The sequence below is a fragment of the Gymnoscopelus microlampas genome (assembly GCF_963454915.1).
Source record: "Gymnoscopelus microlampas genome assembly, chromosome: 3".
Classification (NCBI taxonomy): Eukaryota; Metazoa; Chordata; class Actinopteri; order Myctophiformes; family Myctophidae; genus Gymnoscopelus; species Gymnoscopelus microlampas.
In genome coordinates, this window is record NC_139940.1 from 46,721,198 (window position 1) to 46,742,840 (window position 21,643).

Here is a 21,643-nt window from a genome sequence, read left to right on the forward strand (position 1 = left end):
TTTTCTGTAAAGTTGGCAACACAAAACCTGGCAACACTGGAAAGATGACAGTAGAAGAAGTGCATCAAGACAACACTTGATGACTTTGAAGTTATATTTCTCCACTCTTCCACAGTAAAACCTTACAAATAATTGATCAGAGGTAGAATAGGACATACATACATAGAACTACCACCTGTCCTCTTGACCCCATCCCTTCCCCAATCTTACAGACCATTGCACCTGATCTACTCCCCTTCATTACCTCCACCATCAAGACATCTGTAACTTCAGGCTGTGTCCCATCTGCCTTCAAGTCAGCCAGAGTAACCCTCAAAAAAACAACTCTTGACTCCTCAGACCTTAAGAACTACAGACCGGTATCACTCCTTTCCTTTCTTTCCAAAACTCTTGAATGTGTTGTTTCCAACCAGCTTTCTCTCCATCTCTCACAGAACAACCTGCTGGATCCCAACCAGTCAGGGTTCAAACTGACCCACTCCACGGAAACTGCACTCCTTGCAGTCACAGAAGCACTACATGCTGCCCAGGCTGCCTTCCACTGCACAGTCCTGATTCTTTTAGACCCATCAGCAGCATTTGACACAGTGAACCACCAGCTGCTCCTGGACACCCTTGCTGACCTAGGCATCGCTGGGACGACTATAAAGTGTTTTTCCTCCTACCTAACTGACCGGACCTACCAGGTTTCTTGGAAAGGTTTGCTCTCCTCCCGTCGCACCCTCCAAACCAGGGTCCCCCAGGGATCTGTACTTGGCTCCCTCATTTTCTCCCGGTACACTAAATCTTTTGGCGCTGTCATCTCTGCTCTATCTTATCACTGCTATGCCGATGACACTCAACTGTTTCTATCCTTCCCCCCCTCTGCCACCCAGGTGGAAGAGCGCATCACTGCATGTCTGGCTGACATCTCACAGTGGATGTCTTCTCACCACCTCAAGCTGAACCCAGACAAGACTGAGCTTCTCTTCTTCCCAGCTAAGTCCTGCCCCACGCAGGATCTAACTATTTCCATAGACAACGCCCATGGTGACTTCGGTTCCAACAGCCAAGAACCTTGGTGTTGTCCTGGACAGGTGTTGTCCTTTTGTTGCTCTCATTCAAGAGCAACAGCACAGCGGTCACTCGATCCTGTAGGTTCACACTCTATAACATTCGAACGATCAGACCCTTCCTCACCCAGGAGTCATATCAAAACTTGACTATTTTAACTCTCTCCTTACTGGCCTCCCGGCATGTGCACTTAAGCCTCCGCAAATGATCCAGAATGTAGGTAGGTCTTCAACCAGCCAAAATGTTCACATGTCACCCCCTTCTCCGCTCCCTCCATTGGCACCCAGTTACTGCCCACACAGAGTACAAAACACTGACGTTGGCCTACAAAGCAACGTGATGGGAAGCATTATGAGCTTGTGGATCTGCTTTTTTCCCTATTACTTGAAAAAAAAAATGTTTTCAACTTTTTTTGCCTATAATGACATGCCCAAAATATGAATACATTATTAATCGATCGATATTTTTTATATGAACCAATTAAATCAATTAGTTTGATTACTGTCTGCTATTTTCCACTATATTTGAACATATTTCCCTTTTTATAATACCCATTGATTGATTTGTTTTTTAAATAACCAATTAAATCGATTAGTTCGATTAACTGTTGCAGCCCTACTGGATATAGCCCTAGAATGGCTGTGAAATTACATATATTTCATGTAAATAGTTTGACATGTATGTCATATCACAGCCATTCTGAGGCTATACTGGATAGAAACATTAGCCTTTCATAACTAGGGCAAAAATAAATACCCCATGTATGTTAGCAGCCAGTGTTGCCAAGTCTGCTTACTATAAGCGACTTTGGGCTTGTTTTTCTGTAAAGTAGCTTGTAAATATTGGAAGTTGCAGGTTGCTTTTTTGGGGGGCTTGTTTCTAAAGTGTAGTTGTTTATTTGGGCTTGTTTCTAAAGTGTAGTTGCTTATTTGGGCTTGTTTCTAAAGTGTAGTTGCTTATTTGGGCTGGTTTCTAAAGTGTAGTTGTTTATTTGGGATTGTTTCTAAAGTGTAGTTGTTTATTTGGGATTGTTTCTAAAGTGGAGTTGTTTATTTGGGCTTGTTTCTAAAGTGTAGTTGTTTATTTGGGCTTGTGTCCTGATGTTGTTTAAACCAGTGGTTCTCAAAAGTTTTCATGACAAGGACCCCCAGATTAATATGTATTTGTCTGCGGACCCCCATCTGAAAAGATTTTGTGCCAGGGATTTTATTTTATTAAGGATCCCCATTAGCTGGTGCCATAGCAACCAGCTAGTCTTCCTGAGGTCCACACAAAAAAACATACAAAAATATTAGTACAGTTGCAAATACAAAATTATTAAATGTCAGTACTCAACACATAATACATAATGAAACAAACAAATAAGATAGCTGAAACTGCATGTGAACAAAGAAACAGAAAACAAAAAGAACAAACAAAAATACTTTACAGTGTTAAATACAATTTAAGATTATTTTTAAAAGTTAATTTACTGTAAATGCAGCAGAGGTTTCGAGGCAGGTTATTCCAAAGAGTCAATGATCTATAAATAAAAGATCTCCTTAAAGCGTTGTTTTTTGGACCAGGTAATTCAAGCTGTCCATTACTGGAACCTCTAGTGTAATGATCATGTACACAGTATTACTATAAACAATCTGTTTATGTATAAAAACTGTTATAACTGCTAATGACTGACTTGAACAGCACAAGTGTATTAAAAGACAACCTATTCTCAACTGTAAGCCAAGAGAGGCAGGCATGCATACGGCTCACATTAGACCTTAGTGAGCAGCCCAGTACCAACCGTGCTGCCCTGTTCTGGACAACCTGGACCTGGAGTTTCCTGAGGTCACCACTGGCAGCAGATGACCACATCGTAGAGCAATAGTCAAGATGACATAGAACTAAACTTTGAACTATCTCACATAAAAGGGGACAGGCAACAAAAGAAGCACATTTCCTGGAAATACCAATTGCTCTTCCCATTTTCAAAACAATATTTATTATTAATATGGTGAGACCAAGACAGAGTGCAATCCAGCATCACTCCAAGGAGTTTAGTACTTTCAACTTGTTGAACTGCCGAATTACACACGTTGAATGAAGTCAAGTCAAGTCAATTTTATTTATAAAGCACATTTAAAAACAACCAAAGGCTGACCAAAGTGCTGTACAACAGGGTTAAAATACACACAAAAAAAGCATCAAATACATATGAAGCTTTGGGCTTGTAGATAACCTGTGCCTTGTTCCCAGCACAATACATTTAGTTTTGGAGATGTTAAGGACAAGTCTATTACATACTACCCAGTCATGCACAACTTTAAGTTCTCTGTTTAAGACTTCATTAAGTACATTGCATGATGGTGCAGCGTAATACAATGTCGAGTCATCCACATGAAGAACTGTTGTGGCACATTTGGTAGCCCAAGATAGGTCATTAGCAAATACTGAAGAGCAAAGGTCCTTGTTTCACTCACATGATGTGGCAACCCTGCTGTCAGCCAGCTTTCTGCTCCTCCACAGAGAGAAGGACTTAGAGCAGCACCGTGTCAACAAACTGTCACTTCTGTGTCACTTCTGTCACCTGCGTTCAATGGACACGTTCTGACAGCCACTTCTCAAGCTCAAGGACCGCGGTGAGCGCTCATACAAGCATCGGAATCGACCCGACAACAACCAAGAAGAGTGAATGTAAGTGCATACCTGCCTGGTTGATCTGTCCAGCTAGCATGCTAATGCGCTAACATAGCATAACACTGACTGTGTGGAGGCCTGACATCGTACAGTGCACTGTAGCCAGCTAGCTTAGCATGCTAGCATGCTAACAGCTAGTCTTGGAGGGTTTGTTTACATGTTGGGTTGTCTGTTAGCATGCTAGCATGCTAACAGCTAGTCTTGGAGGGTTTGTTTACATGTTGGGTTCTCTGTTAGCATGCTACATGCTAACAGCTAGTCTTGGAGGGTTTGTTTACATGTTGGCGTCGCCTCCCAGAAAGCTGTAAAGCTGGTTGACAGTCAGATAGCTCCCTCTGCGTGTCTGTATTCTTCATTTACACCAGCTAACATGACTGTCATCTGGGTTGTTTAGTGTCAAAAGGCTGTAAGACTTCACTCCATTAGGCTAACGTAAATGTTAGGATGGATACAGGATAGGTGGGCACTTATAGGGACATCTGAGCACCTCGATGTAAAGTTGGCTATTTTGTCCAAAATGGTAAAAGATCAAATATTTGGAAAATGTTTTTAAGTAAAGTATACATGCTTAAACATTATACAATTAAGGTCTAATATTTTTTCAATTGCTACACACAGCTACAAAACCTGTATATCCAGTCATTTTGGGGCATAAACAAGAGGTTGAAGGATATTTATTAAGTCTGATAATGATGTACCGTGCAGGTTCCGATCATGTATACTTTACATTACTTAAGACCATTTTTCTAATATTTTATTTTTTTACATTTTGGACAAATAGCCAATTTTGCATGGAGATGTCTCTACTAGTGCATACCTATCCTGTATCCATTAGGATCAGACAGCTGCTCGCCTCTATAATCAGGATTATTGAATTCTGCGAATGTGCAACAGTAAAATCCTCAGCGTTACTACTATTTCAATTGGGTTAAGTTACAAATGGGTGAATTTACAGGATTTTACAGGGTAGATTTCGGACTGTTTATTATCACCATGCTAATTCAAGTACAGTGGTGGACAAAGTACTCAAGGCCCCAGAGTCTTTAGTATAATTACGCCTTGTCAAATATTACTCAGCTACTACAATTGAAAGGTGTTCTTCTGTCAAATTTGTACTTAAAGGAGTACGTCACCCAAAAAAAGGACTTGTTTTCTATCAATTACACACCCCATGAAGCATTGAATTCATGGAGATTTTTTAGTTTTTGTCGCATCCCTAAGCCAATAATTTGATGACCGGCGGTCTCTCTGTTAGGACTCTTTTGAGTCTCCTACCGGATACATTAGCATCTTTCCGCCGATAATCAAATTATTGGCTCAAGAATGTGGCAAAAACAAAACAATCTCCATGAATTCAATGCTTCATGGGGTGTGTAATTGATAGAAAACATTTTTTTGGGTGAGCTACTCCTTTAAGTTAAAGTAGTGGTGGTGGACAGTTGTTTCTGTCCACCACTGCTCAAGTATAACTAGTGTACTGTTGCGTAATAATCATTAACTTGACATGGTGCCTCTCTCTTTTGTGTTTTTTAACTTTTATTGCAGCTCTTTACGACAGAAGAACAGAGTAAATGTCATCTGATCTCTGACCCCGCACCCCCACCCACCCCACCCGGACCCTCCCTTCCAGCCTACTGTATGAGCTGCAGCGAGGCCATGTCTTCTGTGAACATCACCAGAGACATCCTGCACAGGCAGATCAGGGTAAGTTAGGCTGGGAACTTGAAGTGGGAACCCACCAAAAAAAGCGTCACTCACACGCTTTATTGCGCAATACGTGTGTATTGTCCTTAAGCCTTCATAGTGAAAAAGAGCCTAACACTTTCCGAAAAAAAGTATGTATTGGCTATAATAACCCAGAACTAGGGCTGGGCAATGTGACTTGAAATATCACAATTATTTCAAACCTTTGCCTCGATTTACAATTAATGAACAATTGTTATTTTTTTATAACAGTGAAAATAGCAAATATGCAAGCAGTGATGGGAGGTGTTGAGCTGATAAGAACCTTTTGTTTCATGTCCCCAGGACAAGAGAGCGCTGGGCTTCCAAAGGTTCCATCATGTGACTGAACCCTTTATCAAAAGACTGGGGCTGGAAGCTGAGCTTCAGGTGAATTTTCACTTTGTTTTACACAATTGCGTGTGTGTGCAACTGTGTATGGATATGTGTGTTGCATTTGAGTGTGACAGTAAGGGGGAAGCGAGAGTAACGGAATACTTCCACCTGTGTACCTTTTTACAAAACAAAAACAAAATAAAAAACATTTTCTCCTAATAATTTGTATTGACAGGGTCATACTGGGTGTGTGAATTGCCTGGAATGGAACGAGAAAGGAGAGTAAGTATACAACTCAAACTCCCATATAGAGTCCCATATTCTCATTATATTGTCTTTGCGTAACAGGGCTTAGACTTTAAAATCCTTGAGTGTTCATTTAACTCAGAGGGTACAAATTGAGCCCCGAATAGAGACTGTAAGAATCGTGTTACTGATCCAGGATCAGGTAACCATGTAATTTAAAAGTTAACACTGTTTTCATCCAGCTTATGTCCATGCAACCCTTATTACTGTCATCACCTTTACAGTACGTAGTACTCACTAAGAAGTTTTAAGTGGTATATGCATTAACCACTTAAACCCTACAATATATACTTTGTTGACCGGCATCCCCCAGGCCCAAGAGATCCCTATCCGTCCGAGTGGATCAGATTTGGATTTTGGGTGTTAAGATATTATTAGAAAAACTTTTATTTCTTATTAGTATCGACATAATGTCTGCTGAGATAATTATATGACCCCAATGTTGTTTTCTTTTTCTCTTTTTCTACAAAAAAAAAGATTTTTTTTTAGTCCAAATCTGATCCACTCGAATAGGGAATGGAATCAACAGTTTATAACTCTTGGGCTTCTGATCTATACTTAGTCCTCTCCTTTTTTCCCTCTACACTAAATCCCTTTGCTGAAAATAGCAAACGCATTGGAACTATTTTCACTATTTTCAGAATGTTTGCCCCAGAATAAGGACGCTAGGTTTCATGTGGTTTAAGGGCCACAACCAAGTGCCTCCTGAAATGTACTTAAGCCATTCTTTCTACTTGCATTCAGTCTGCTGGCGTCTGGCTCGGATGATCAGCACGCCATCATCTGGGACCCCTTAAAACACAAGAAGCTTACTACTATGCACACTGGCCATGCAGCAAACATCTTCTCTGTCAAGGTAACATGTACATGCCAAATGAGAGGTACAAAGATGGTGTCAGCAAATCGTTCACAATTAGAAGTACCTACCTATTTTGTCTCTCCTGTATTCCATAGTGGTAATGTACATACCCTACTCTCTCTTTCAATATTGTTTTATACACAGAGACGAGAAACAGGGAGAGAAAGTTGGGTAATGACATTCAGCAACTCCGGCTTGGGAATCGAACTCGGTGTTAGAGCCTATGTGGTACACGCCAACCACTGGACTATTGGCGCCCGACAAAGATACTCACTTAAGACAACATACAAAAAACCTCTGATTAGTTGTTCTGTAATAGAAGTCTGTGATTGGTCTGTGGTTGGTCTAAAGGGGTACATGATTGGTCAATTCATAATGTCTGTCACGCTTTTTTTTGTCTTAGAGGGTAGTCCTTATTTAACCGTATGGCTACTATGATACCACTTATTCTTTCGTCTCTTTGTGCCCGTGCAGTTCCTGCCTCACTCTGGTGACCGTATCTTGGTGACGGGCGCAGCGGACACAAAGGTCCACGTGCACGACCTGACGGTCAAAGAGACCATCCACATGTTCTCTGACCACACCAACAGAGTGAAGCGCATCGCCACCGCGCCCATGTGGCCCAACACCTTCTGGAGCGCTGCGGAGGACGGCATTATCAGGTCAGAACGCAGAAAAATAATAGACCCTTCATTATGTGATGGGATCAAATTGTCATTGACCTTCATGGTGAATGCTTGGTGTTGTAGCAGCCTGGAGCAGGGTGAATATTGTTATAATATTGACAGAAACCCTGGCCCTCATTTAACAACGCAGCGTATAAACCGGCGTATATTTTTCCATATATTCGGCCGTACACCAACGTCGAAGTCACATTTATCAACGCATCCTACACAGCTGATCCGAGCGTACACTTGGTCCCAGCGTTGATAAATGTCACGGCTGAAACCGACCGTCATTTAAATAACACGCCCTTAAATATTCTCAAAACGCCCCGATTTTACGTCATGAAGACGAACCAGAATACGACCAAAGACATGAAAAGCCAATAAGAATCGCCTCGCCGCACACTCTAATTGTCACGTAGGCTTGTAGCCTACATGAATGACATATTATGATACCAATTACATCGCCATGAATGGAATACGTTTGTATATTTATTTACCCCATACCGAGCAGTGCCCGTTCAAGTTACACTAAAGCAGTCATGTAGTAGGCTATATTCCCCATGAGACTCGGGCAGTCTGCAGACTGCAGTGATCCCGTGCCGCCCACGTTAATAAGAGATTGGAGCGTCGGGTTTATATCCTTAACCCAGCCAGGTTGTAGTCTTCACAACTCTCTATGACATAACGCCATAACATAGGACAAGCTACTGTAAGTTTGTAGTCCATGAAATGATTGTCAGGAGTCCCGAAAATGCGCTCGCATGAAGTGCTGTATATTTTGAAAATAGACAATGCAACCGAATGACTGTTAAAGCAGTTTGTTTAAATTACTTTATAAAATGTTATATTTTCACAGGGATTATTTATTAGTGTAGATATACATTTTGGAGTGGATATATGTGTCCAGATGCCTGTCAGACTGTCAGACAATGCTGCTCCGCAAGTCTAGAATGGCATAAACGGGCGCAGCCAACGTCAACAACTGGTCTCGACCAGACGTGAGATCTCAGCGTGAAGTAGGATGAAGCCCACGTCAGGATATATTGATAAATGCCGAAAGGTGCGGTGATCACGCCGTACGCTCATTATTCGGGCTGCACCGCGTTGATAAATGAGGGCCCTTGTCTCCATATTATTTCAGGATTTTATGTTTTCATAAGTTAATGCCCTACAGTATGTTGTCATATGACATTGTTATGCAAAAGTAGCGAAAATAAACGGTCTACAAGCTCACAACGCATCGCATCGGAACACTTAAGCTTGTAGATCTGCTATTTTTGCTATTTATAAAAAAAAGATTGACCAAATTAGGGGGATGCCAGGTTGGAAGTGGTTAAAGCGGCACTATGTAACTTTTTCTTTATGAATAAAATGTGATTTTGTCCAATCTGTATGGTAGAGTATGTTAATACAATATAACTTATATAAGTGGGGTGGTTGTATTTTGTCTCCTTGCTCTTCTATTGAGACATTTAGATGGTGTCAAAGGTCATGTCTCACCTAGACACAGGATCTGACCTGAAGGTCAAGATTAAATGTATCCCCTGAGCAAGCAGGCAGGCTCTATTAACTCAATGGTAAAAATGCCGGCTCTAATAGACAGATGAAATACATTTTCGTGCTGTACCCCACAGGCAGTATGACCTGAGGGAAAGCAGCAAACGGTCGGAGGTGCTGATCGACCTGACGGAGTTCTGTGGTCAGCTGGTGGAGGCCAAGTGTCTGGCTGTCAACCCGCAGGACAACAACTACCTAGCAGTGGGTGCCAACGGGCCTTTCGTACGCCTCTACGACATACGCATGATCCACAACCACAGGTCAGTCCTCGCTGCTCGCTCCAAAACAGTGTATTTTGGGGTGTCATCAAGAACTAGGGGGTGGGAAGATAACGTTGCTGTCGAGCAGAAACCTCTCATCTCCATATTTCAACTTTTTGTGTTTTTTTTTTTCGCCAATTAATGCCCTACTTTGTCGTATAAGAGTGCCACACAAAAGGAGTGAAAATAGCTGATCAGAACTTGTAGATCTGCTATTTTCACTATTTTTAAATAAAATAAAATATTATTGATTGAAATAATATGATTGATAGACGCTTCATTGCGTCATTGAAGCCAGCTCATCTTTTCTTTTTAGCTTCTGTAGCTCGGGCGTCGGGCATCACTTTGTACCTTCATGTCACTGGCTTCCACTGAAAATGGCTTGTAGCCTGTCAAGTTGTCACTGCTATTGTGAACGCAGCTGTATCGAGATAAAAAAACACTCAAGATAATTTCTACCATAGTGAATTTCTATTAATATCCTCACATGAACATGAATATCCTCATGAGCAACTTCAAAAAGCTGTCTAGTTATTAGCTAACATACCAGTGTTCATTTCTTGAGAATGTTTACTTTTTAGTGCCAGTGGGAACATTCTAACACACCTACGAGCACAACTAAAGCCAGAAAAAGTGAACTGAACACAACATTTTTGCACTTCAGAAAAGGACCATGGATTGGCACGCCTCACTCTCTAGGGCCACAAGTCTAGCAGGACTGTTTGATAACAGTGCCCCATCATTGGCCTGGACCGCTGGCGTAGTGTAGCCTGACAACGGGTTTGAGTCCCGATCCCGACAGCCTTTGCTGCATGTCACTCCCCATCTCTCTCTCCCCATAGTCCTGTCAATAAAGGGATAAAAAGCCCCCAAAAAATCTTTAAAAAAATAAGAAGTGCCCCATTGTTTTTCAGCTGTTTTCTCTCTACACTAAATATCTTCACCAGAAATAGCAGAACTACAAGCTCATAACGCATTGTAGCTGTAGGCAGCCAACTGTTCGCCTCAGAACACTTTTCTAAAGATAGGGACACTTTTCTGAAGATATTTTGGGGGCTTTTCTGCCTTCATTGATAGTACAGTGTAGACTGACAGGAAACGGGGAAAGAGTCAGGGAGTGACACGCAGCAAAGGCCCGCCGGGTTCGTGAATCTAACCGGGGACTGTAAACTGTAAATAACAGGTAGGCCTGTCACAATTATTACATAATCGTATAATCGCAATTATTTGAGATAATCTCAAAGATTTTTTACATAATCGGTAATCGTCATAATCATTTCCATGTTGAAAAATGTTCACACATTTTCCAATATAAAAAAAAGCAGAAATAGCAGATCTACAAGCTTAAAAAGTAAGCTTGTAGATCATTTCATATTTTTTTTACATTTTACATGTATAAAAGTATTAAATATGTCAATAACTTCTTTTATATTTCAGTTATTCGTCATTTCTGCCCTGTGCAATTTTTGATTACAAAGCCTAAAAGGCTTACGGTAATTTGTTCCAATGTTCAATGCCAAACATACAATGTAATCGTTAATCGCAATTATTTGAGTGACAATTAATCGTCAACTTAATTTAATTTGTAATCGTGACAGCCCTAAACAGGACATGTTTGTCTTCCTTCTCATGCAGGAAGTCCATGAGTCAGGGCACGTCGGCGGCGGTGCACACGTTCTGTGACCGGCAGAAGCCCATCCCAGATGGAGCTGGCCAGTATTACGTTGCAGGTGTGTATAACATTGCTGTATCGCCTTGTAATAATGTGTCTTACTGTTGTAGATAATAGTCTGTGTGGTTAAATGTATGGATGAGCATTGGGAAGTGACTCATCGTATGACCCCTGCCAAAAATAGCTGAGCTGCTCACAAAATGCCATGTTGTGAGCTTGTAGTGTAAATTAGGCATTATTGCAACTATCTTCTTAGCGATTATTCTAGCGTTTATTTTTCAATTAATTAAATAATTGAGAAGTGCATTTAAAAAAAAGTTATTTAAAAAATGTATATCAACGAATCAAAATGACAAAATGTATATATATTTTCTTATAATCAACTAAATTGATTAGTCTAATTAATCACTTACGCCCTATTTTATACTTCATCATGCAATGGTGTGGCACAAAAATGTCCAGTTTACAAGCTCACAACGCATTGAGCCGCCTTGCAAGCTTATAGATTGGCTATTTCTGCTATTTTCGAAAATCAATGATTTCATTTAAATCGATTATGTTTTATAATCGATTCCATTGATTAGTTTGATTAACTGTTGCACATGTAATTTTGATTTCATAGTCATATCCGCCATGATCTTTTCCCCTGTGCTGTAGGCCACCTCCCTGTGAAACTCCCAGACTACAACAACCGCCTTAGGGTCCTGGTGGCGACCTACGTGACCTTCAGCCCCGATGGGACGGAGCTGCTTGTAAACATGGGTGGAGAGCAGGTAGAGCTGGCCAATTAGAATCAGAATCAGAATCCCTTTTATTGTCATTGTGTGCAAGCATTCCCAATGATATTGCCACTCTGTTGATGTAAATTCACTGCATAAAAACACAGACAAGACACAGACACAATACACAATGAAAAACCATACAAATATAAAAATTGATATCCATATACTACTATCATATCACATTCATAAAGTAGTGTCTAGTCCGTATTGTTGCTGTCGGGCAGAAACCTCTTATCTCCACATTTTGACTTTTTGTGTTTTTTCGTAAATTAATGCCCTACTTAATCATACTACTAAGCAAGCAACGCGTTTTGAGCTTGTAGATCTGCTACTTTTGCTATTTTTGAATTTGAATCCTGAAAACTAACCATTTTGGACATACAGTATGAGGTTTTCATCCGACAGAGACGATCTATGTAAGTCATCAAGGTAGACCCACAATTCATCGCAACCGTCATTTAGAACCTCTCACCTACAGCGAGAGTGTTTTTACATTGTGGTATTGCTACTTATTCTGTATACGTATTCCATCACTGTCTCTAGGTGTACCTATTTGACTTGACCTTCAAACAGAAGCCGTACACCTTCTTGCTTCCAAAGAAATGCCAATCGTCAACAGGTATGTCCTACCCGGGTCTCTGCCACATGCAAAAAAACATACAGCATATCCATCTTAATTGGAAGAATATTGTGGCTGGCAAAGTTATGGGTTAAATCTTATATGACAGTGGTTCTCAAACATTTTCATGTCAAGAATTGCGTTAGGTTGCAAATCCCCATTTTGTTCCAAGGACCGCTGCAAAGAAGCTTTTTGTTGTTAGATTTGATTTAGAAACCTATAATAGGAATAGATTTGTTTCGTATTGTCATTAATTGTACTGTTGTGATTATTAAAATGGTGATTGACGACCTTTTTGTGTTTGTTTTTTTGCCTATGATTTGTGTGGAACCTTCCCATCAGATGTGCAGAATGGAAAGACAACCAACGGAGTGTCAAATGGAATCCACCTACCAGCCAGCCATCTGAGACTAGCTGAAAGCAAGCTCTGCTCTGGGTACCAACTGTGTTCTCCTCTCCTTAATTACTGCTTTACAACCACATAATAACTGATGACTGAACATAAGCCTTTCTCTTCTCTTCTCTTCTCTTCTCTTCTCTTCTCTTCTCTTCTCTTCTCTTCTCTTCTCTTCTCTTCTCTTCTCTTCTCTTCTCTTCTCTTCTCTTCTCTTCTCCCTTCTATTCTTCCTCCCTGTAGTTCTAGTGAGCTCCCTCCTCACTTGGAGAAGATCAAGCAGCAGGCTAACGATGCGTTTGCGCGGCAGCAGTGGACTCAGGCCATCCAGCTCTATAGTCTAGGTATTCACCAGGCCAGCCGCAACGCCATGCTGTACGGAAACCGAGCTGCTGCCTACATGAAGCGCAAGTGGTAGGCCTAGTCTCATTTATCTACTCTACCTTAACAGGTATTTAAGGTATTTAAATGAATAACACTTTTATTGAGCTATATAGTGTTTGTCCAGTAACACGGGTCTCCTCGTTTCATCCAGACAAAATTGTCTGGATGGAAAAAAAAATTGGAGCTGGAACACTATAAAATTAAAGCTGATAAATGGGGTTTCTTTCCTGATTGAATGAAACTTGCAACCAACCTTTTATTAACGAGCAAGGGAGACCTCTGTTACTTAACAAACACTAGCAATGATTACTGCAACTTTAATATCGGGCATCCCAAGGTTCCTGCTTGTTAGCATAATTTAGTATTGCTAATAGAAATAAATGGGGTCAACTAGCCTTGTTATGTTTTTGTGTATTATGGTTGTGTTAAAGTTATGTCATAAAATATATAAAAGCTATAAATAAATCATACAAATAATAGAAATAAATGGCGTTGACAAGTGTACGCGTGTTTGTTTATGATGTACATACGATGTGTGTGCACGCTTCATAGGGACGGCGACCATTACGATGCTCTCAGGGACTGTCTGAAGGCCTTGACTCTCAACCCCGGTCACCTGAAGGCCCATTTCAGGCTGGCCCGCTGCCTGTTTGAGCTGAAGTATGTGGCCGAGGCCCTGGAGTGTCTGGACGACTTCAAGGGCAAGTTCCCGGAGCAGGCCCACAGCAGTGCCTGCGACGCCCTGGATAAAGATATCAAGGCTGCCCTTTTCTCCAAGACAGATTCAGGTGGGATGGTGCACTATACTTATCAAACTAACAATAACATAACAGCCTATATACATGGCCTTTTATGTCATTTTCACATGATCTACAGCAAAATTTGGGGGCAGTGGTGGCCTAAAAGTCAGAGGAGAGCGGCTTGTGGCCGGAAGGTTCCCGGTTCAATTCCCCGGACTTGCAGAAAAAGAATTTGGGTGGGGAAGTGAATCATAGACATATATACGTAGACGCCTCCTCCGGCTCTGACGCGTCTGTATCTCGGGCGCCATTTTGGAGAAGGCAAGCTTCCTGACTACTGGCCAATCATAGCGCGTCTTTTCCGGGACTTGGCAGAATCTAGTTGTATGAAAATATAACGGGATATTTTTATACAACTAGATTCTGACAAGACCCGGAACAGACGCATTGTGATTGGCCAGTTGTCAAGAAGCTTGCCTTCTCCAAAATGGCGGCCGCGATACAGGTCACTCCAATGAACTGCAGAGGCCAATGAGGTATCTTGGTTTCTATATCTATGAAGTGAATGACCAACACTCACCCCTCCCTCAACATTGTTGAAGTGCCCTTGAGCAAGGCACTGAACCCCCAACTGCGCCGGTGGAGCTGCTCAGTGGCTAACAGTATATAAGGCTTTGTGTGTGTGTGTGTGTGTGTGTGTGTGTGTGTGTGTGTGTGTGTGTGTGTGTGAGAGAGTGTGTGAGAAGCAGGGCGTTGGTGAATAAGAGCATTCGTGCTCAGCTAACCTCCCCTGGATAAAGTTTAAAAATATAAATGGATCACTTCAGTCACTCTGACAAGTACTGTATAATGCACACGTATCTTAAAGAATTATGGTCATTTTAATCACTGCCGCAGTTGAAGCTGATATCTACATCTATCATAGTACTATATATTATATATATCTCTATCTCTCTATATATATCAGCATATATGTAAATCAGCATAGTTTGCTCCAATGACATGTTTATACATGTCTCCTATCGATGTCAATACTGGAGCTGTGGCTCATTAAACTGGAGCTCATGAGCATGTCGCTAACAGTGGATCTTGATATAAGTAGTAGCTAGTATGTCCAGCTACACCAACTCTCTTCACCGAAAACAGGCGATCTACAAGTAGCCGAATGTTCACTCCCCGAATAGGGACACTAGGAACATTTCAACTGCATTTGGTATGGTAGTGGCTCAGGTAGTACAGCAGCTGCTTGGAAATCGGAAGGTTTCTGGTTTGATCACCAGCTCCCCCTGGGTTAGTGTCGAAAGTGTCCTTGAGCAAGACACTGAACCCCTAACTACGCCCGATGAGCAGGTCGGTGCCTTGCATGGTTTCCTCCACCATGGGTGTGTGAATGTATGTATGTGTGTGTGTGAATGGGTGAATGTAATGCACATTGTAAAGTGCTTTGGATAAAGGTTGTACCATTGCACATATACTGTACACAAACTAACCTTTTGCATCGAATGCTGCTTTGTCTCTGTCCCCAGCAGATGAGAAGAAGTCTGGCGGTTCGGTGCATTTCCACTCGTTCAGCAGGAAGGAGTCGACCCCCGAGGACGAGATCGTGTTGAGGGAGCGTAGCTTCGACTACAAGCACCGTTACTGCGGCCACTGTAACACCACCACAGACATCAAAGAGGCCAACTTCTTCGGAAGGTCAGTGGTCAGGAGCACTGTGACTTTATAGACATTTTTTGTAATTAATTCATTATGAATCCTAACTAACAAAATATCACCTCAGTTCAAATGACATGGCATACAGTACGTGACAAAAATGGTGACGGCAAACCCCAGTAGTTCACACTTCACACTTAACCCCATGAATTGTGTATGTGTAGTATACTATTAAATATTTAAAGTCCACAAAGATCCTGTAAAATACATTTGACAACACTCAACACAACCAAAGGGGGAAAATTAAATATCCCATTCAAGGCTCTAGGCAAGACATGTCCAAAGTCCGGCCCGGGGGGGCGATCGTAGCACGTGGGCAGATTGTATATGACCCGTAGCTTCCTTCCTAAAATGTATTTTGTGAAATTCATACATTTGAAGTGTCTTGAAATTAACCTGGGCATATAGGCTTAGTAGAACTGCTTGTTCTTTGTGTTGTTGTCTCATTCTCATTCTCTCACATGTGAAAGAAAGCATAATATGTATGTTTTTGTAGAGACCTTTTCACCCCTGGTTACATTTGGCTACACTGCCATTTGAACTAAAGACAATTTATTGGACTGTAAATACAATAGCAGTGCATGCATGTGAAAAAAAGGCTGAATTGTTGTTGGCTGCACTTCCAACGAAAAACTGTTGATATTGCACTGTAGTTAAAGTAAAATTGTTGTAATGCGTTGCATTTCTATATGACTTTGTTATGGTCTGACGACTCTGACCCCATGGTATTTTCATATTTTCAAATATGGCCCCCTTTGAAAAATGTTTGGACCAAGCTGACACATATTTGGAACATAATCTAAAACGCTTTCTAGTAATTTCGCCTTTACAATGAAAGGCTGCATGAGACAGTATATTAGATCCATGCAAAGCTGTGGTGGGGCATGTGGTATAATTAGGCTTCTCTCCACAGCAAAGGCCAGTACATTGTCAGCGGCTCAGACGATGGCTCTTTCTTCATCTGGGAGAAGGAGACCACTAATCTGGTGAGGATCCTCCAGGGCGATGAGTCCATAGTCAACTGTCTGCAGCCCCATCCCAGCTACTGCTTCCTGGCTACCAGCGGCATCGACCCTGTGGTGCGGCTATGGAGCCCCAGACCAGAGGTAAATCTCAGAGCATTCTCAGTTGGGGTTTTAACAAAAATAAATAAAATAGTAATTTAATAAAACAATTTTATTGGGGTTTGAACATGTTTGCGAATGCCCCAAATAGTTCTATTTGGGGGCGGGTGACGTAGTGCCAATATGACGGCAGTGTACAGTCGCCGCAGCTGCTCCGTGAACGGAGTGTATCCGCTACGTTCCCAGAGTAGCCGTAACTAAACTTACATTATTATTGTGGCCAGATTTAGCTGTTCAAACCCCCCTTTTCCAACATTTATAAAACACATTTGTCTATTTTTTTACATTTTTGAATGATGTTAAAATTGAACAAAAAAATCTTCTCTTCTGGTGGTCCCCAGCACAAAACATTTTCAGATGGGGGTCCGAGGCCAAATATAATAATTAACCTTTTCGGGTCCTTGGCACGAAAAAGTTTGAGAACTACTGATTTAGAAGCCATTTTGTAGAATCGGCCTCAGGTCTTAACGGGTTAACTTCCGTCTCGTCCCATGTGCAGGCGGAGAGCGAGAACGGACGCGTGGTGGAGGACATGGAGGGCGCCGCTCAGGCCAACCAGCGGCGCATGAACGCCGACCCCCTGGAGGTCATGCTGCTCAACATGGGCTACCGCATCACGGGCCTGCGCGGCGTCGGGCCCGAGGGTTCTGACGACGAGGACAGCTCAGAGGGTCAGGTGCAGTGTCGGCCCAGCTAAATAAATAAAACCCCTCAGACATTCTATAGAATGGAGGTAGGAAGCTACAGCACTCTCCCGGCTCCCCTCCCCCACCCCACCCCACCCACGTTAAGTGTGTTGTGTGTGTCGTGTGCATGCGTGCGCATAGAGGGGGAAAAGCACCATAGATATTCTTTTTTTTTTTCAATGTTAAATCTCCCCGCCCCCGAAACGAAAGCAACATCGATTGAGTGAATGTCACGTCACATCTCTGCACTATGCACCACCCGCCCACCCCCCCCCCCCCCCCATCCGAAAAAAGACTTTGGGGAGAGGAGACCATGTGTGGTGTTGGAACACAACCATCAGCATCACCTCCTCCTCCACCTCCTGCCTCCACCCTGCAAAGGTTGTGGGTGTGGCAACACCTCCACCGAAGAGGAGAGCACCCTCCACCACATCACTCCTAAATCCCTCCTCAGGTTTGTGTTGGTGAGAGAAAAACGCCAAGATTTGAAAGCCCCCCCCCCCCACCCCCTCGCAGTGGGGCGACCTATTTTTCAGGTCGGAGCGTCGTCACCGGGAATGTCCTCCGCATGCGGGGTGGATGGAGGCCCATGGAGGCTAGAAGATGGTACTGTGTCTGCTCTGCAGCCCGGAGTGCGTGGAATCGCAGTGCCCTGCCATCCCCCCCCCCCCCCCCCCCACCCCAAAAAAAAGAAAAAAACAAGGTTGCACGCAGAAGTCTCTGATTTCTGAGTTACACTTGATTCTGTTTTCAGTTCATGGAACGTTGACCAGAGGATGAGTTCACAGGAAACCCAAGAAAAGGAAGGAGAAAAAAAAGATCATTCTCAAAGTCTTGAAAAAAAAAAAGTTTTGTGTGTTAAGATCACGGCACTTTCCTGGTTTCTTTTTTTTCTTCTTTTTTTCTAACGGCTCTGTCTGACGAAACGTGTGGTTTCTCTTTGTCCAAAAGTGTGAATTTTCTGAGATTTCAAGTGGCCAAGGATTAATGTTGCATTTGTTTTCACTGTTTTGTCAAAACATAATTTCTGGCGTTCTATACTTCTTTTAGTGAAGGGGCTTGGGTCATGTTTACTGTTCTAAGGTGGTCAGAGGGAGGTCTGTACTGCCGCATGTCGTGGACAGCTGCATTTCCCATGCCAACTGTGGAGTTGTCTGGGAAGGAGTCGTTTTTTTGGATAAAGTACTGAACTATTGTTTGCAAATGTCCTTAATGGAAGTCAATGTGGAGTGTGTGTTGGGGCACATACAGTAAATGGCTCTTTTCGACCACAAGAACTAAAGTTTACCCTGCTGTGAAACGCATTTCACAGGTTCTGGAGAATACAAGAACGGTCGTCACCAATACCTACTCGCCCTCAGTCAAATTCCGGCGACCACGGAACGGTCGGCACCAGATATAAAGCTTATGTTATCATGCATCCTTAAAATAGAGTGGCTACTACAACATGACACTAAATAATGTGATCATACCTGGCATAGGCTCAATGAACTCCCTTCACTGAAGCAAATAACCCACACAAAGTAAACGACATTCTATCTATAGGAATAATTATTTTTTTTAGGAACGCTCGGTGGGTAGACATACCTGGTGCCGACCGTTCCGAGGTCACCGAAATTTGACTGGGGGCGAGTAGGTATTGGTGCCGACCGTGCCAGTTACGCTCTGGATGCGTTTCCACAACGCTACGACTCAGTTTCCCGTAAGGTTCTCTCACAACCCTAATTTGGGCTCTGCTGACCCTGAGTTCTGGCAACCCACAACTCGGAACGTATACTTTTTAAATAGCGAGAATAGCCGCTGTACAACCAATGCAATGCATTGTAAGCTTGTAGATCGGCTATTTTTGCTTTGTTTTCATGAGTTTATTTTTATTTTTTCGACATACCTCCCTCTTCATGGGTGGTTCTGGTTGTAACAGAGACGTAGACGGAAAACCATCGCAGAACTTCACATGTTCTGGAAGGGTTCAGGTTCTGGGTTAACCTTTCGTAGTGGAAAAGAGCTAAAAGAGAAGCATAAGTCCTAATATGACACAGACATGTAGGAGCATTATAGATACTAATTGATAGCAAAGTGGGAACTAGGAACATAAATGCACTTTCAGCTCTCCCATGGAGAAAAATCTAACTATTTTTGGAGAGAGACGGGCTGGTAGCTGTCTGTGGCACTAGTCTACTGCTGCAGTATATAGGACGATGTCTACTTTCTGGGGTAGGGCTGGGCCATAAGACTTCAAAGTCACCATTATTTCAAACTTTTTGCCTCGATTACGATTAATGGACGATTTTGATTTTTTTTTTACGTGACAATAGATCTACAAGCTCACCGTAGCTATTTTCGCTATTGTTGAATGCCACCATTGTACTACGAAGTATAATAGGTGTTTGATCAGACTAGACTCGATTTAGTTGATTACTTAAAGGAGTAGTTGACCCTAAAAAATTACTTATTTTCTATCAATTGCACACCCCATGAAGCCTTGAGTTCATGGATTTTTCTTTGTTTTTGTCGCATTCGTAAGCCAAATAAATAGATTACCGTCTCCTACCGGCTAATGTATCCGGTAGGAGACTCAAAGGAGACTCTTTGTGTCTCCTACCGGAAATACACCCGGTCATCAAATTATTGGCTTAGGAACGCGACAAAAACAAATCCATCGAATTCAAGGCTTCATGGGGTGTGCAATTGATAGAAAATAAATCATTTTATGGGTGAACTACTCCTTTATAAGAAATCTATTAAAAGAGTTTTGTGTCAATTCGTTGATCTATAAGAAATACAAAAATGATAATGATGAAAAATGACTTGGTTTCTCTATTATTCGATTAACCTACACGAGCAGCAAGATTAGGTCGCTTATTAGTTCTAAATGTCGGATTGGATATATTTTCGGTTCATTTGCCCGGCCCTACTCTGGAGGTCTCTCTGGCCATAGTTATGGGCGAATGGGACAGAAGATCCATTCCATCCTTTGCCCATGCAACAGCTCGCAGGGTCGTCTTGGCCCAAAAATAGAGTAAATGTAAGGCTTGAGTCCTCAGTGTAACACTAGGCTTCCATGTGTGTGTGACTGTGCGTGTGACTGCGTGCGTGTGTGTGTGTGTGTGTGTGTGTGTGTGCGTGCGTGTTTGACCTTTTCTTTTTTGTTAAAAAAAAAAAAGATCATTGGAGATATTATGTTTTTCTTTGAGGATATATGTTATGACGTTTGCTGCAAATTAATAAAACAAGAAAGATTCTTAAACATATTGTATTTCCACTCTTTGTATTTTATTGTAGACTATGGCTACTACTGCACTACATGATTTAGGTTAGAATACCCCTTTCTCGTTCATTTATCAATGTCCTCTTTATTTTGCTGACCATCTGGTTTTAAATGTGTGTACGTAGTACATCAGTGTGCAGTGCGCAGGGCAATGTGACAAGGATTTCATCTCATGGCCCACATACTAATGAGGTGACCCAGCTATAGTATAGTCACACACTAACAGTGACGGAAAAAGTACTCAAATGTTTCACATAAGTAAAAGTATCAATGCTGCAATGTAGAAGTAGCCTACTCTGTTACATGCAGAAGTCCGGAATTAAAAATGTACTTGAGTAAAAGTACAAAAGTATTGGTATCAAAATGTACTTGAAGTACCAAAAGTAGAAAGTACTCATTATGCAATCTACAAGCTCACTGTGAGCTTGTAGACTGGCTATTTTCAAAAGATTTTATAGGACTTGTATAGGTATATAGGACTGAAGTGGTTACTGTATGTCTTGTAATAATAATCAAAATTAAGTAACTAGTAACTAAAGTTTTCAAATAATTGTAGTGGAGTTAAAGTACAATATTTGTCTCTGGGATGTAGTGGAGTAGAAGTAAAAGTATTTCCCATTGGTACTCCAGTAAAGTAAAAATGAAGGTCCCACTCTCTGGCACAATTATAATGAGTATAATTATAATATTTTCAGATGGGGGTCCAAAGCCAAATAAATATAGCCTACATTAATTTGTGGGTCCCTGGCCATGGCATGAAAATGTTTGAGTATGCACTGCATTTTAAACAGTCAAACTTGCTTCCATAAAACACTGGGTTGGGA

General features: G+C 41.9%; 1 protein-coding gene across 2 annotated transcripts; it reads left to right on the plus strand.

Moving 5' to 3' along the window:
- Positions 1 to 3,556: 3,556 nt before the first annotated feature.
- Positions 3,557 to 20,807, plus strand: wdtc1 (WD and tetratricopeptide repeats 1). Of its 2 annotated transcripts, none has more exons than XM_084049922.1 (16): positions 3,557 to 3,726; positions 5,263 to 5,433; positions 5,758 to 5,841; positions 6,023 to 6,069; positions 6,838 to 6,949; positions 7,427 to 7,614; positions 9,255 to 9,437; positions 11,073 to 11,167; positions 11,767 to 11,882; positions 12,435 to 12,510; positions 12,853 to 12,946; positions 13,148 to 13,318; positions 13,841 to 14,076; positions 15,558 to 15,723; positions 16,655 to 16,847; positions 17,365 to 20,807. In XM_084049922.1, exons 2-16 carry the CDS (start codon positions 5,368 to 5,370, stop codon positions 17,560 to 17,562), a joined length of 2,025 nt encoding a protein of 674 aa, XP_083906048.1. In that variant the 5' UTR covers positions 3,557 to 3,726; positions 5,263 to 5,367; the 3' UTR covers positions 17,563 to 20,807. The 2 variants fall into 2 exon arrangements, with proteins under 2 accessions (XP_083906048.1, XP_083906047.1); XM_084049921.1 differs by having other exon boundaries at positions 5,275 to 5,433.
- Positions 20,808 to 21,643: the final 836 nt, after the last annotated feature.